The sequence below is a fragment of the Nelusetta ayraudi genome, unplaced genomic scaffold (genome assembly GCF_046127955.1).
Source record: "Nelusetta ayraudi isolate G7.1 ecotype Tasmania unplaced genomic scaffold, CSIRO-AGI_Nayr_v1 ptg000084l, whole genome shotgun sequence".
Taxonomy (NCBI): Eukaryota; Metazoa; Chordata; class Actinopteri; order Tetraodontiformes; family Monacanthidae; genus Nelusetta; species Nelusetta ayraudi.
Window position 1 is genome coordinate 6,947,501 of NW_027466134.1, and position 14,938 is coordinate 6,962,438.

At 47.4% G+C, this 14,938-nt stretch overlaps 2 protein-coding genes across 7 annotated transcripts in view; one reads left to right on the plus strand and one right to left on the minus strand.

Annotated features, from left to right (window-relative positions):
- LOC142900721 (cyclin-dependent kinase-like 5) overlaps positions 1 to 9,659 on the plus strand; it is a 34,643-nt gene extending 24,984 nt beyond the window's left edge. For 3 of the 6 annotated variants that reach the window (XM_076045172.1, XM_076045175.1, XM_076045176.1), the window contains 8 exons: positions 386 to 1,436; positions 2,589 to 2,690; positions 3,141 to 3,246; positions 3,776 to 3,899; positions 4,026 to 4,131; positions 4,306 to 4,428; positions 6,123 to 6,284; positions 6,370 to 9,659. In XM_076045172.1, the coding sequence (XP_075901287.1) occupies positions 386 to 1,436; positions 2,589 to 2,690; positions 3,141 to 3,246; positions 3,776 to 3,899; positions 4,026 to 4,131; positions 4,306 to 4,428; positions 6,123 to 6,284; positions 6,370 to 6,723 (2,128 nt within the window). In that variant the 3' untranslated portion in view covers positions 6,724 to 9,659. The remainder of the gene's footprint in view (positions 1 to 385; positions 1,437 to 2,588; positions 2,691 to 3,140; positions 3,247 to 3,775; positions 3,900 to 4,025; positions 4,132 to 4,305; positions 4,429 to 6,122; positions 6,285 to 6,369) is intronic. The other 3 variants (XR_012928924.1, XM_076045173.1, XM_076045174.1) reach the window with 3 other exon arrangements.
- A 459-nt stretch (positions 9,660 to 10,118) lies between these two features.
- On the minus strand, positions 10,119 to 13,504 carry LOC142900722 (retinoschisin-like). Its single transcript, XM_076045177.1, has 4 exons — positions 12,858 to 13,504; positions 11,738 to 11,879; positions 11,295 to 11,490; positions 10,119 to 10,300 (listed from the first exon to the last, which is right to left on the minus strand). Exons 1-4 carry the CDS (start codon positions 13,291 to 13,293, stop codon positions 10,148 to 10,150), a joined length of 927 nt encoding a protein of 308 aa, XP_075901292.1. The 5' UTR covers positions 13,294 to 13,504; the 3' UTR covers positions 10,119 to 10,147.
- Between the last annotated feature and the right edge of the window lie 1,434 nt (positions 13,505 to 14,938).

Here is a 14,938-nt window from a genome sequence, read left to right on the forward strand (position 1 = left end):
TTGGTCCTAGGCTTTACATTACATAATCTCTAATGTAGCATCATTTTTTTTTCTTCCGTATTTTCTGCAACTAAAAATGTTTGACTGTTTACTGGTTAAAGGATATTTTATTGAACGTCGTACCCACACAGCTGCAACAGCTTTAGATTTAATTACAAACATATCGGACGTCTTTTCATATTAAAGACGGATTGAACCTCTTGTAAAAGCCACTTCATCTCCAGGATGTGCACAGGGTTTTTATTTTTAGAGAGCATTAGATGGAGTCCCGGGAGGCTGCCGCACTTAATTCACTGAATCTCCAACGATTCACTTCTTGCACATCGACGGTAACGAAGCCTTTTAAATAGATAACATTGTTTTTTTTTTTTCCCTTCGCTCTCAGGAGCCACGGGGGGAAGAGCTCGGGCGGCCACCGCTCCAGCAGCAGGGAGTGCTCCAGCCTGCCGCGGCACGAGGACCTCCACCCGGCCAACGACGGCTTCCTCAACGGCAACCTGCCGGCCGCCATCACCCTCAGCCCCACGCTGCACGCCAAGAGCTACCAGCCGCAGATCTACAACCACTCCACCGCCTGCAGCATGGACCTGGCCGGCAGCAACCTGCCCCACCTGCTCACCCCCGGCGAGGCCAAGGCCAAGGGCGACTTCGACCTGGCCCTGGGCTCCAAGGTGGCCGACGGCCCCGGCGCCAAGTACCTCAAGTCCAACTTCCGCTCGCAGCAGAACCGCCACTCCTTCGTGGAGGGCAAGACCAACACGCTGCAGTCGGGCGACAAGCACGCCCGCCACGGCTACGTGGACGCCCACGGCGGCTCCGCCCCCTCCGCCTCCAAGTTCGCCTACCTGAACCTGTCCAAGAGCTACGGCACGCTGAGCGACGCCAAGTCGGTGGGCAACCTCAACGACGTGCACCTGTACGCCGACGAGCCCGCCGCCCGCTACTTCCCCTCCAGCTGCCTGGACCTGACGGCGCCCAGCAGCCCCGCCGCCCGCCGCGCCGACCGGCTGGGGCCCGGCGCTCGCGGCGCCACGCGCTCCGAGCGGGAGAGCAACACGCTGGACTCGTCCTACCGCCGCAACTCCACCCGCCACAAGTCCTCGGAGGACGGCAAGTCGCCGGACGCCCTGGAGCCGGGGGAAGGCGGCGAGGGGCGGGGCCACTCCCACTCGCTGTCGTCGCCGCGGGACGCCCTGCCGTACGGCCAGGGCTACACCAGCCCCTTCTCCTCGCAGCAGCGGCCGCACCGCCACTCCATGTATGTGCGGCGGGACCACCAGCGGACGCACGGGGCGGCGGCGGTGGAGGAGGGGCTGGCGGTGGGCCAGGGCGTGCCCACCCGGGCCAGCAGCCTGCAACTGCTGTCGCCGCAGCTGCAGCACCGCACGCTGCCGCGCCACTCGGGCGCCTCGTCCAGGGAGGAAGACATGAGCAGGGTCAGTCGTGGTCGCCTCACCTCCAGCGGCTTTGCGTTGAAGGACGCGTCGGTTCTCATGTTGCACAGCAGGGGTCAGTCTCAGCAGGGCCGCAGCAGGTCTGAGCAGACTGGGCGCCTGCTCGGGGGGGCGGGGCAATATGGTGTTGTTTTTTGTCTTCTTTTTTTTTCAAATATAAAAAAGGGGTATTGCCCACCTCTACCTGGCCAAACCCAGGATGCACCAGAATATAGGAAATCAAATCTACCAAATTCAGAATTTGGCCCCTTTCTGCCCCATTCACACACACTTTGCCACAAATTAGTCAAGGGGGAACGATAGTTCACAATCTAAATTGTATTAGTGTCATTATTATTATTATGATTATTATTAATAATCATAATACTATTACTACTACTACTACTAATAATAATAATAATAATAATAATGATAATAATATAATCATAATAATTTCATTGTTTTTATTTGGCATTGGTTTGCCGTTTATGCCAATAACAGTCACAGGTGGCTTCATGCTGGCGGGAGGGAGGGAGGGCGGGGGGGAGGGAGGGGGAGGGGGGGTCCACAAAGGTTTGGGTCAGCCCTGGTTCTGACTGTGCCTGAAAGTAACCATCCTGAGAGTAATAACAGTAATTCTTTTCAAAGCCGTCGCCCGCTGCAGGAACGCTCTGTCTCTGCTTGGGGATTTGAAGTCGTGTCAGCGCTATGTTTATTTCTATATCAGGGCTGTACGCTTGCCTTTTAAGTTGTAGCACCAGTGCGAGCAAGTTCAAAATTTTCGTGGCACAAAGAAAAATTTAGTAGCACACCTGGGTGGACAGTTAGTTAACATGTTTGAACCAGGAAATGTAGTTCCTGAATAGTTTGATTGAGATGGATAGTATACATGTAGAACTACAACTCACATGCAGCAGTTTTACCAACAACGGTATGGTTACTTGTACAGGTCAAAAGTAACACTAGTTTTCCCACTTCATGATGATGTTCATGAAGCCTGCCTGCGCGACGAAAACTGTCGCATTGTACAGCCCTGTATATAAACCCCTGCGTATGTATGTGCATATAGTGCGTGTTGTGTGTGAGTGTTGTGCGCGCGTGGCCGCTGCTGCAGCGCTGAGCTCACTCCACGCTTGGTCATGTCTCTGCGAACAGAGCGAGCAGGCTCCCGGCGAGGTCGCCCACAGCAGACCCCCAGTGCGGGACTCCACCCGGGACAACTCCGCTTCCTTTCACGCACCGCGGCAGAAGAGCGAGGTCCGACATTCTGCCTGCCTGCCTGCCTGCCTGCCTGCCTGCCTGCCTGCACCCACCCACCCAGCGCTCCCCACCCACATCCACACTCTCACTAGAGACGGGATGTGGGTGGATGCTGCTGTCATGAAGCGCTCTCTCTCTCTCTCTGTCTCTCTGTCTCTCTCTCTCTCTCTCTCCCTGCATCAGACGCTATTTCATTTTCTCTGTGCGCTTCTGCTTTGCTTGCTAGCGCAGCTGCTCAGCAGGTCGCAGACGAGTCCGAGCGCGATTTCAGTTTGTTTTCTGTTTTTTTTTATAAATTAATCGGTAGCCTCCTACAAATGTTTTATTTTTTTTTTTTTTGTAAATGAGTGCACTTGACTCCCATTTGAATCTCTCAGGTAAATAGACTCAAGCACCGGCTTAGCGAGGCGAAGCTCTTGTGTGACTCGCTCCTGTCTTGTGACTCAGGTTGGGTTGTATCATGAACAGCAGGTGGAAGATGGAGGTTCCTCAAAGGAGAACCGCAACATCTACAGCGAGTCCATGCCAAGGAGGGTGGGCAGCTTCTACAGAGGTTGGTTTACTCACACCAGCGTCTATTCTTTTCTTTTTCCTTTTTTTTTTTTTTTTTTTGCTGCTCCGTGGAGTTCCCACACGTGAATTCACCTAACGTTAACAGAAAAATAAAGAAAAAAAATCACCATGTGTTGTGCGGAGTAATTCACTTTAGGGACGTTTCCTAACAATAATCTGCGTCACCACTTTGTCGTTGAGCTTCCCAGAGATGAGAACAGTTCCCGCTAAGTAGTTTATGCAGATGTTCCGTCCAGGAGCCTTAATAAAGATCTGAAAATTCTTGTAATATTGCATCTCTTCAGTTTGTTGCTGGGGGTCGTACTGCTCTTTAGAAACGCTGTATTTTCAGGCTCTTTCCAGATTTCACACCAAGGTTTGGTTACATTTTCTAACACAACAAACACAGCTTGAGGCTCAGCTCCAGGGAAGACAATAAAAACAACTAGGAATCAAAGCTGTTTCTTTTCTTCTTCTTCTATTCTTTGTTTTTGATGAAACAATGGCTGTTTGTTGTACTTGTCCCACAGTTCCGTCTCCTCGGCCGGACAACTCCTTTCATGACAGCAGGGGTCAGAGCCGGAGCTCGGGTCTCTCCTCGGACGGCGCCGGCCTGGCCAACCACTCCAAACGGCAGCCAGGATTCGACCCCTGGTAGCTCCCCCCCGACTGACCCCTGCACAATCCACATCTCACTCATGTTTGTCGTTGCTTTGTATTTTATTTTGTATTTTATTCTAACCTGACGCTGACGCTCAGAACTTTGCTGTCAATCTGCAGGACGGGTCCCGACACGGTGGTGTTGAATCCCTCAGAGCCATCCAAAGAAAAGGAGAAGCAGGGCTTCTTCCGAGCAATAAAGAAGAAAAAGAAAAAATCCCAAATGGTAACTTGCATGTGTTTTTTCTTTCCCTCCTGTTTTGTTTTTCTAACTCTGTCAACTTTATTTACGTGTTGCCATATTGAACACATTTGTAAAGAAGTATGACATCATCGCCCTTGTGTTGGTCCAGTGCTGTGGGTTTCCCTGTGCCGCCAGTCACCCTCCTCTTCATTCCAGGTGCAGGTGCCTGAAGGACGGCCCCCCACCATCAAGAAAAGTCTTTTCCCTCTGTTTAGCCCAAAGAATAGCATAAAGCATAGCTCCTCAGTGAGAGTGCTCCCTGTAGTGTCCTCTCCCATGGTACCCGTCGCTTTACGCTCTCCTCCTTCTCCTCCTGACGCCATCCCACCTGTCTGTCTGTCTGTCTGTCTGTCTGCATGCATTAACCACAGCAGTGATCTGGACCGGCTCTTTGTTGCACATGCCGCTTCCTCTTTTCTTTTTTCTTCTTGGTTCATATCACATTTTTCCTGAGAATGGCAAACTCAATGCGCACACGAGATGAGACAAACCTGAAGAAGTGAAGCCAGTCAGATCCATCCCCACTGCTTCCTCCCTGCAGGAAACGCTCCAACAATTAAAATGTTCAGAAGTCGCTCCAGGCGAATTTGCTCCTTTAAGCGTTGCCTTTTACGTCGTACGTGACGTGGGTTTTTTTTTTCCTTGGCGGGGTCAGTTGAATGGATCTGGTTGGTCGGTTGGTTTGGTTTGAATTCCAATCATGGACGGAGAGCTGAGCCGCAGCCCTGACAGCATGTCTCTGGTTTTTAACTGGGGGGGAGGAGCGAGCAAGATGTGATGGAGACGGTGTTAATCTAATCAGTCTGAATCCTCAGGCATCATTAAAGAGAAAAGTGCTAAAATGTAAATGAGGAAATATGTGTATTATTTATTTATTTACTTTAGGAAGAAAAAAAAAAAAAGCTGCCATGTTCTCAGCTGTCTGTACAAGTCGATGACTTTTCAATGTTTTAATGAGGAAAGGTGTCCGAGACTTTTTTCTTTCTTTTTCCCTCCTTCCCTCCTCTCGGTTCTATTTATACCTGACGCTGTGTTCAGATGCTGAGGGGAGGCTACAGCTGATGGCAGCGCAAATAAACACAATCTGGCCGAGAGGAATCAGCACAAGAGAGACTCCGCTAAGTTGCTGTTTGCTGCATAAACACTCGTTAAATTGAAAATAGCGAGGCAGCAGATGTAAGCCACTGACGGTGTTGTTCCTAGTCTCTCCTCCTCTTCCTCCTCTTCCTCCTCCTCCTCCTCCTCCTCCTCCCCCTCTAGCCAGTCAATGCTGTGGGTCCGTAGCTCCAGATGCATGTGTCCTTCTTTCTTTTTTTTTTTGACTGATTGACTTGCGCAATTGTCACAGAAACCATAGCGATGTTCATTTGTGATAGTGGTCCCATATTGTACCCACTTTATATCCCCTCCTGGACTCCTGTGGAGCACTATTAATAATCAAAACATCCCGACAGAGCTCCAAAAAAAATACCCCAGCAGATTCAGCCCTCTGTTTACTGTCTCTGACCTGCTGGGGACAAACGCAGGCTACTCTCAACAAACAGTATTGTTGGGGTTGTTTTCTCCAGCATGATGGGGCTATGAGAAAGGTATCAGTTCCCTTTGTGAAATCACAATGGGTTGATTTCCAGATTTATTTTTGGCACACAATACCTTAAAATTGGAGCAAGCAAAATGAGATGATGTCGAAGTATTTTCTCATTTCTGGAGGGCAGCTCAGCCCAAGTTCACGTTGCTAATTAATGATAATTAATGACTTGAATTTTGCATAATATGGGACCTTTAACGCATATAATAAATGTTGAGGATCTCTATTGTCTGTGAACGTCTCAAAATCTCATTACAAGGGGTGAAATCCCGTTTTGTTCACGTCTGTAACATTCCATCGTGTTCATCACCTTCAGCCTCCTGAACAGAATTGTCGACCTAACCCAATTTTTCCCCAACCTCTCTCCCACCAAACAACTGCCAAGGTCGCGGGTGAGGGCGTGGACACCGTCATGCAGAAGTCTTCCCGGTCGTCCGGCCACCAGAGCAGCCGCCACCGGAGCCGCGACAAGAGCCGAGAGCGCGACCAGGAGCGCGAGCGGGACAAGGACTGGCCGCCGGAGAAGCTGTCTGACTCCCACTCCCCCGTGAGTGTCACACACGCAGTCAGGCGGTATCTGGATATGCATCTGGTTTTGAACCCGCAACCTCCTCTCTATCCCCCTCCGTCAGAGCCAGCCGCTCAAGTCCCTGCGCAAGCTGCTGCACCTCTCGTCCTCGTCCTCCAACCAGACGGCTCCGTCCGACATGCGCTACCAGCCGCTGCCCAACCCGGCCGCCTCGCAGGGCGGCTTCTCAGAGAGCCGGGGTCACTCGGGGGTCAGCACCCCGCAGCTGAAGAGCCGGCAGGCCGCCTACCCGCCGCCGCTGGAGTCCGGCTGGCACTCGACCGCCCTGGGCCGCCCGGAGGGCAACCCCTACCCCGAGCAGATGGGCATCAAGGGCGGCCAGAACGGCCACGGCTTCGGCCGGCCCTCCAGGTCCCGGCTGCCCAACCTCAACGACCTGAAAGAAACGGCCCTGTGATGTCACCACCGTCCCAGACTCCTCTGTTTCCCCTTTTTCGTCCTGTTGCGAAACCGTACACCTGCACGCACGCACGCACGCACGCACGCACGCACACACACACACACACACACACACACACACACACACACACACACACATGCAAATAACACACAAATACCAAACCTTCCGTTTTAAACTCTGCTTGCAAACAGGCCTGAGGCCTTTTTATGTCTTTTTTTTTTTTTTAATCCTCCACGTTTGATAGACTTTGTATTATTACTTCTGTAATTCCAATTATTATTCATATAATTTGTATTGTATAGTAAATATATTTAATTACATATATATATGTATATGGATAGATAAAGTGTAGAATTTAAGTGTAAGTATTTTTTTTTTGTTTTGTTTTTATTCAATATAGAAGTATAGTAGTATTTTACTGCATAGTATTTACTTGGGCCTAAGGCGTTCTGAACAAGTACAGTTTGATCAGTTGTTCCAATAGAAACCGTTCTTGTCAGTTGCTCGCTGTTGTGTTCATCTCACCCAGGACCGTAACTCTTTGTCCCAGCTGTCTTGCCTTTGGCCGTCGCGCTGATTACACACGATCAAATGTGCCACCGCGCCAAAGCCGCCCCGCTCCTAAAAATACTTCTGCGGTGCATTAAAAAAAAAAAAAAAAATGGGGGAAAAAAATATTATTGCGAGGTGGCGCTCAGAATCTGTGAAGCTTAAAAATAGTATTTTGTCCTTTTTTTCTTTTTCTTTTCTTTTTTTTTAAAAAAGGAGAGGTTTGGGGTTTTTATGTATTTTTGTAACAGGGCCATTTTAGCAGCCATCGGTGCCATAAACAAACAGAAACCCTTATTTACACCGCCCTCTGTAGGAGATAAAGCGGCACTGCATCTGTTGTTTTCCAAATAAGGTCACAGCAGCAGGCAGTGACGAGCGTTTAGGCACTTTTCATGAACAATATGTCTTTTTCATGATAGTTAGATGTAGAAGTAACGGTTTAAACTACTAGTGCTAGACATGAACCGCGTCAGAAAAAACACAATGACTTTTTGCCTTTCTCATTCATGTAATCTATCTAAATGATCTACTAAAATGCTTATTTATTTAAAGGTTATACATGACGGATGAGTAGCGCAGTAATAAGCTCACTGCAGCAGCGCACTTCAAGCATCCAGGTAATGGACGAGGAAGCTGAAAATACATGTAATAAATGTGGACTGCAGGAATTCTGTTGTTTTCAGTTCCTGAAGGCTTTGTATCACGTTCCATCAGTGAAGTACATGACCAGCTACACCCAAATATTACATAAAATTTAGCTGCTGTAAAAATTTAATTTATATATGGTGTGTATTTTTGTGTATTTTATTTCCTTGTACAAATGACTGATGTTAATAATAATTCTTACAGCAGCTAAAGGAACTGAAAAGCCATTCTGGGTGTACAAGTGCAGTGATTCCCAACCTCAAAGGAGGAAAGAAAGGCAAATAAATATTGCAGTGTACTGAATGTGTTGTGAACACAATAATGATCCCAGATTTAAAAAAAATTACTTCAAAGTTGTAAAATCCTATGAAAGTAGTCTTTATTTTTTTATTACTAATAAACACGTGCTATTAGCAGTTACTTTGCACAAAATTAGCTGTTAAATCTGTAGTTTTTCATGGCCCAGTTGGTAAAATGTGAAGGAACCTTTTGGTGTAAAATGAAGTACGTTTTTAGTTGTAGGAATTCACCAAAAAGAAATATCTGGAATACCTTATACGTTATAATACTCTTTTCATTGGCAAATCATTTGTGGTTGCATTAGGTGCTGGCTCCACTTCTAAAGAGGCCATTTGGTGCCTCTGTGTCTGAAAAGTCGCCCAGAATCTGAATCTGCTTGAGGTCGTGTAAGAAAGATTGACATAAAGTGGGACGTTAGGACACAGTGACGATGCACTCTGCTGGTGAGAGATGCGAAAGTTGTGGCTACCTACAAGAATCCAGCCAAACTAGAGCCAATGCAGTTTTTGATTTGATTATCTAGCATAGCATGAGCGCAGCGCCGTACTCGGTCAATATTCCAGCTGTTTACAGTACCTTTTCCTACCACTAGTCGCTGCTACATTTTACACCAGTGGGCCTTTAAATTTCACTTCACTTCTTTTACGGTCTGGCGTCTTTTACCGTCTAACCACTTGCTTTTGGCAGTTGTGAATCAGTGCACTGGGTTATTTTTCAACTGATCCCTGATGCGGTAGTCACATGGGACGGCTCGGTGTGAGGGAGGCTCGTGCCACGACCGTAGCTCGGCAAAAAAACAAACAAACTGTAAGCTTTTTCATTGTTGCACTTTGAAGAGTGTGCGCGTGTGTGTGTGTGTGTGTGTGTGTGTGTGTGTGTGTGTGTGTGTGTGTGTGTGTGTGTGTGTGTGGCTCAGCAATATTTCTCTGACTCTGTAAATTCTTCCTCAGCTCAGTGTCCATCACGTGCACGGTGCGTGAAGACAAAAAAACACGGCCGTATCTTCTGGTGTGCTGTGCATCTGTGAAAGACTCTCTCTCTCTCTCTCTCTCTCTCTCTCTCTCTCTCTCTCTCTCTCTCTGTCTCACTCTCTCTCTCCCTCTCTCTCTCTCTCTCTTTTGCGTTCCTGTCCGGACGACTTGTAAGAGCGCCGGGTATTATATTAATGCCCGTGATGTGACTGCCGAATCCGCTAGTATTCACAGCCGAGGACGTGAACCAGCTGTTGACATGAAAGTGTGTGAAACTGTTTGTGCTTTTTGTTACAGACACAAATTGGTAGCATATAGTCAAGTGTTGATCTGCTTCTTTTTTCTTTTTTTTTTCAACAGAGCATTTAGAAATCGGGGCGGGTGCAGAGGAATGCTCTTATAGGAATATCCATGTTTTACATATGTAATAGTAAATCTCAAATAAAACAAACCCATTTTATTGGACTCTTGACAGATCTGTTTCTTTATTGTTATCAGTATTAGCAGTAGTATTACAACGTTTAACGCTAATGTTTTAATAATAACACACGTTGCTTGAGACTGCGTGCAATGAGGAAGGTGCACGATTCTCTATTTAACCATTGCAATGATGAGGTAGAAGGTTTGAGTTAGGGCAACTGGACTCGTTTTGTCCAGTTGCCCTAACTCAACCCTTCTTCCTCAAGATGACCTGGATGACTGAGAACCTTCACAGCCATTACAATGATGAATTTGTACAAATAAATAGTGCATCGCACATGTTTACCTGCCAGCATACTTGCGAAAAGTGACATGAGACAAAGTTAACAGTGTGCCCATCTGTCGCTGCTGGACCCTTTGCCCCCTCTCCTCACCTCTCCTCTTTTTGGCAAGCAGGAGGTTGGCATAGCAACAGATGAACAGCGAGTAGAGGGGCGTGGGGGACGGGGTCAAGAACGCAGGTCGGGCTGCATTCAGCTGCACTTGTTCATGCACATCAGCAGCTCCATCCTGGTGGCGATGCGGGTGTGCCAGCCCAGCGGCAGCAGCCGGATGTAGCGGGCCACGATGGGCGGACGCAGCAGGTTCTGCACGGTGGACGAACGGTCCGAGTTACCGTAGAAGACCTGAGGGCGAGGAAAGGTCAGAGTTCATCGGTGGGTTAGGGCCAGTGTGGTAAAAATACAGTGGCTGATATCTGTTGATGTTGATCAAATACACAATTCTTGAAACTGTGGTAACACCAGCGACCCCTAGTTCAGAATAGAATAGAATAGATGTACTTTATTGATCCCAAATTTGGAAACTACACTGTTCCAGCAGTGCTATAGCAAGCTATATAAAAAAAAAAAGCTATACAGCAATTACAAGAAACACTGAAGTCAATCAACATACAACAAACAAACAAGAGCAAAAGACTATCAATTGTGCAGAGGTAGTGACAAGCAAGATTTCAAAAAACCATTAGTGCATTATTTGCTTTGAGTCCAGAATATTATCAGTCACACAGTGGGGAAGAGTTATACAGGCAGGGTAAAGCTTTACCTTACTTCCCATGTTCTGCAACAACAAGGAGGGGAGCGTGCTCAGTACCCACTTAAAGCCTGAGCATCAACCAGCTGAAAACTGCACAAGACCTCAGAGTCAAGAACACAGAGGAGTTGTATTGAAAAATTGATAAATTTGATTCTTGTTGCTGCGACTGAAGACTTTCCTCACCCCCGACTTTTAGTAATGTTTCCCTTTTGACACAGCACTTTGAAAAAGCCAACTAAGAGCTCAGCTTTGTGTTTGTGTGTGTTCCTGCGCGGTGACACTTGATTGCATGGCGAATGTGTGTATGCGTGTGCAGCGATGTTGCAGGGAGAGTGAGTCAGTGACCCTGAACACAGGTTTTGTGCAGGGTCAGTAGCGAGGAGTGTGGAGTGGAGGTGGGCAGGTGAACAACAGCAAGTGGCTCGAAAGGGAATCGAAATGCTGGAGTTTGAAAAATAAAATGTACAGAGCACAAGCAACTTCTTCTAATAGATCAGGGTCGCCTGCGTTTAACCCATGTTCATAGGAACTGCTGGAGTTTGATTGGCACATGCTGACTGATGCTGCGTTTGTTTGTTTGTTTACCCTGTTGTTTCCCGTCTGGTCCTTGTAATAGATCCAGTTGAGGGTTTCCACCGAGCGATACTGGATGCTGTATTTGGTGATCCACTCGTCCGAGTCGCAGCGGCCCTGAGTCAGGATGCCCGACACCACCTGCACCTCCTGCAGGTCGATCTGGATCCACTGGTGCTGGTCGTTGAACTTGGAGAGCCACGCGCAGCTGACAAAACACAGCGCGTTGGTAAAACACCGAGACATGTTGCACCGTTTAAAGGGCCACCGGATCGCACCAGAATTTATTGCTCATGGATTTTTAATATCAAAGTTGTGTCCATTTGATTGAGTGGTGAATATCTATGAGTCACTACACACAAAGGGGCGAAATAAATCACTGCAAGATGTTCCTTGACTGGAATTAAGCATCTGCACCAGGTATCATTGTACAAGCGCTGCATGTCTGGGCCTACCCGAAGCCCTGGTTGTTGAGTCGAGCCCTTTGGGGCATCCAGGAGGAGTACCAGCCGGTGTACTGCTCCTGATTAGAGCAGCTGATCTGCTCGTCCGTCAGAGATCCAGACTCGAAGCCCAGCGCCCTGTGGTAAGGACATTCTGCGGACAAGGACAGATGCAGCAGTGTTTCAATGTGTCATCAAAGCTTCTTAGGCCGCTAAGATCCATGACCGTGACTTCTGCGCTCTGCCGGGTTTTTGCGCGCCGTCCGTCAGACCCGGAATCAGCCGCCTCACTTCAGTTGAGTGGGTACGCTCACGGTCCAGAATTTGACTCTTCAAAGAAATTGCTTGTGGGATGAGCATAAAGGAGGCGATGTGCGCTGCTCCGCCCAGTATACCAGTTTAAGGACAGGCCCTATTTTGGGTTAATTGGGTTTGGGTCTAATCTGATCTTCACATCTCTGCAGAAGGTAAAGAGATTATCAAACAGCGTGTGGCCTTCACAGTTATTCAGTTTCTCCGAACTCTTTGGATTTTTCATTACAGGTCTGGGCCCATTATCCTGAAAGAGTCCATATTCTGCAGAATCTACTGATAAAAAAAATAATGATTATTATTTATCTCTAACCTGACGATGAACAGCTTCAGAACGTGTATGCTGCAGTTCTGGAAAGCAGCTACAGTAGCATTTGTGATGTCACAAAGGGCGCAGGTACTTCTCACAGTTTACTGACACATCCACCCCCCTCCCCCACTACAAAACACATGAAAGCTCCAATAACGCATCATTAGCCGTTAACTAAAACCAGCATTTTTGCAGGAGGCTGCAAACAGTGGGCTAAAGATGCTGGTTTCTCTAGAGGATTTCTGGATAGTTAATTATGCAATCCTGCTACACCGTAGTTAAAAAAATAATAATAAAAAAAAAAGATTTTAAAATAGTATTTCATCAGAGCTTTGATTGAGACCGTGATTGGCTGATTGTGCTCTGCTGCAGAGACGGACGGAGCCAAGACGATGCTGAGTGCCCACAAGAACAGGCCAGCACACACGCCAAGCTGAGTTGTCTTCATACGCTGGGAAAATCCCCAGAATGCATCATCTTATCAAACCGTCCCGGAACAAGTGTCCTCACCTGGCATGCAGTTCAGCAGCTGATCCCCTGGTGGCGCCGGCGGCGGTGGCATGGAGGTCAGGAGAACAGGTGGGAAAGCAGCAGGGGTGCGTGTTGGCGGTAAGTCAGCAGATTCGCAGTCGCAGGTGCAGGCTTTGACGTTCCGTGTCCAGGTCTCGATCACCTCCTGGTCCTCCTCCTGTAGCTCCTCCTCTTGGACCACTTCCCGTTCCTGCACCACCTCCTCCACCTCCACCGCCTCCTCCTCCTGAGGGATACACGGCCACCACCCCGTCATGAGTTTGTGGCAAATACCCAAATTCAAGCTGGTTTCTGGTGTTGTTTCAAAAAAAGTTCTTACCTCCTGAGAGTGAACCATGATCAGTGCTGAACCACAGTGAAAGATGCATGAAATGTGAAGGTTGAAGGTGAGATTCAAAGGCACATCAAAATACATGCTGTGACGCAACAATTTGACAGCAGGTACTTTTGGAAGAACACAATACAGGAAGTGAATTGCTGCAAATTAACTTTCAGACAGACTATTTCAGACTCAAAGCATAAATCCCACAGGCAAACATCCAGAAACTAAAAATTAAAACAAAACTTTTTTTTTTGTTTGTTTTTTTTGCCATTGTCTTGGGTTTGAGGTCAAGATTTTACACATTCACTTTCACCAGTCTGTCCTGATTAACTGGCCATTTACCAAAAAAAATGACTAAGTCCCAAAAATAAAAAAAAAGTGCAAGTAACAAGAAACAACAACTTGAGTTGTGTTGGCCACAATCTGCACCACTAACATCACTATCCCTGACTTACAAAGAGGCATTCATGTTTCATGCCACAATGACCTTTCACCTGTAATATATTTCGAATTGAGTGCAGGTGCAGGTGCAGGGTGCGCTGGACTTACCCTGAGTCAAAAGCAGGAGGAGCAGCACAGCAGCGCAGCGAGTGGTGGCCTCCATCTTTCCCCCTTCAGCCCTGCTGGAATGTCAGGTGTGTGATAGCCGAACTTAATGGAGAGGATTACTGTAAGCCACTCCCCTGTGATGGCTTTATCTAATACTCTTTATTGGTTGCCTCCCTGAGGCCTGCGCTGTGTCCCTGAACCCAAGAGCATCGTTCAGGTGATCGGTGTTATGTTACAGGGTGACCATGCAGAAGTCCATAATAAAAGCCAGTGTATAGCATATTGAGCAGATGGTTTATCTAACAGGAGCCAAAGTGGATTTAATTTATTATGCCAGTGCCATGTAGCCAGATTAACTTCCCTTCAACACTGAATTAAACATCAGGGAAAGTTTTTCACCATACGATGGCATGATTCACATTTCCACACTGGTGATTTTCTACCTTTATGCAGCAGTAGCTCATGCTAGTGGGCATGAAAATCACCACGTATCCACACGACTGACTCATCGGATAAAGGTTTTGTTTTGTCTGGTGTTTTGTTGTTGTTGTTTTGTAAGGTTGTGAGATATAAAATAAAATAAAATTTGTAAACTGAAAATGAAAAGCTCTTAGGTCAATATTGAGATTAGCAAAATTCTGTGTATTTTAAGGTGTATGGCACACATGTAACATTGACTGAATGAATCAGGAACCGTATTGGAATAATCAGCAGACACTCACTTCGTCTTTCTTACATTAAACAGTGGAATGCATGGGAAGAATTTGACCTGAATTCCAATATGACGCCGCTATGAAGAGGCGAGTCCGCTTGATTGACGTGTATAAAAAGCCAATCGCATTCCACCGGCGCGGCGCTTAAACGATTAAGTGGGCGGGAACGAGCCTAGAGCGTAGGCCAGTGACCAATCTTGGGATCGCCCCCCCATGACCAATCAGAAGTCTGCTTCCGAGCGGTGTTGCGCAAAATAAAGTGGCCGTGTGTTAGAAATGGGACTGCTGTCCGCCGTGAGCGCGTTCACGGAACTGGACGATGCCTTTTAACAGTGTTGATAAGTTATTACAAGTGGATAAACTGATTTTTGCCACCGCGATTACAGTAATGGGTGGAATATGTGACAGGTTAAAGTTCGCCAATTTTCTACTGGCGAGGAAATCAGTGAGATGTCAGTTTGCAGCGAAGTTTGGAT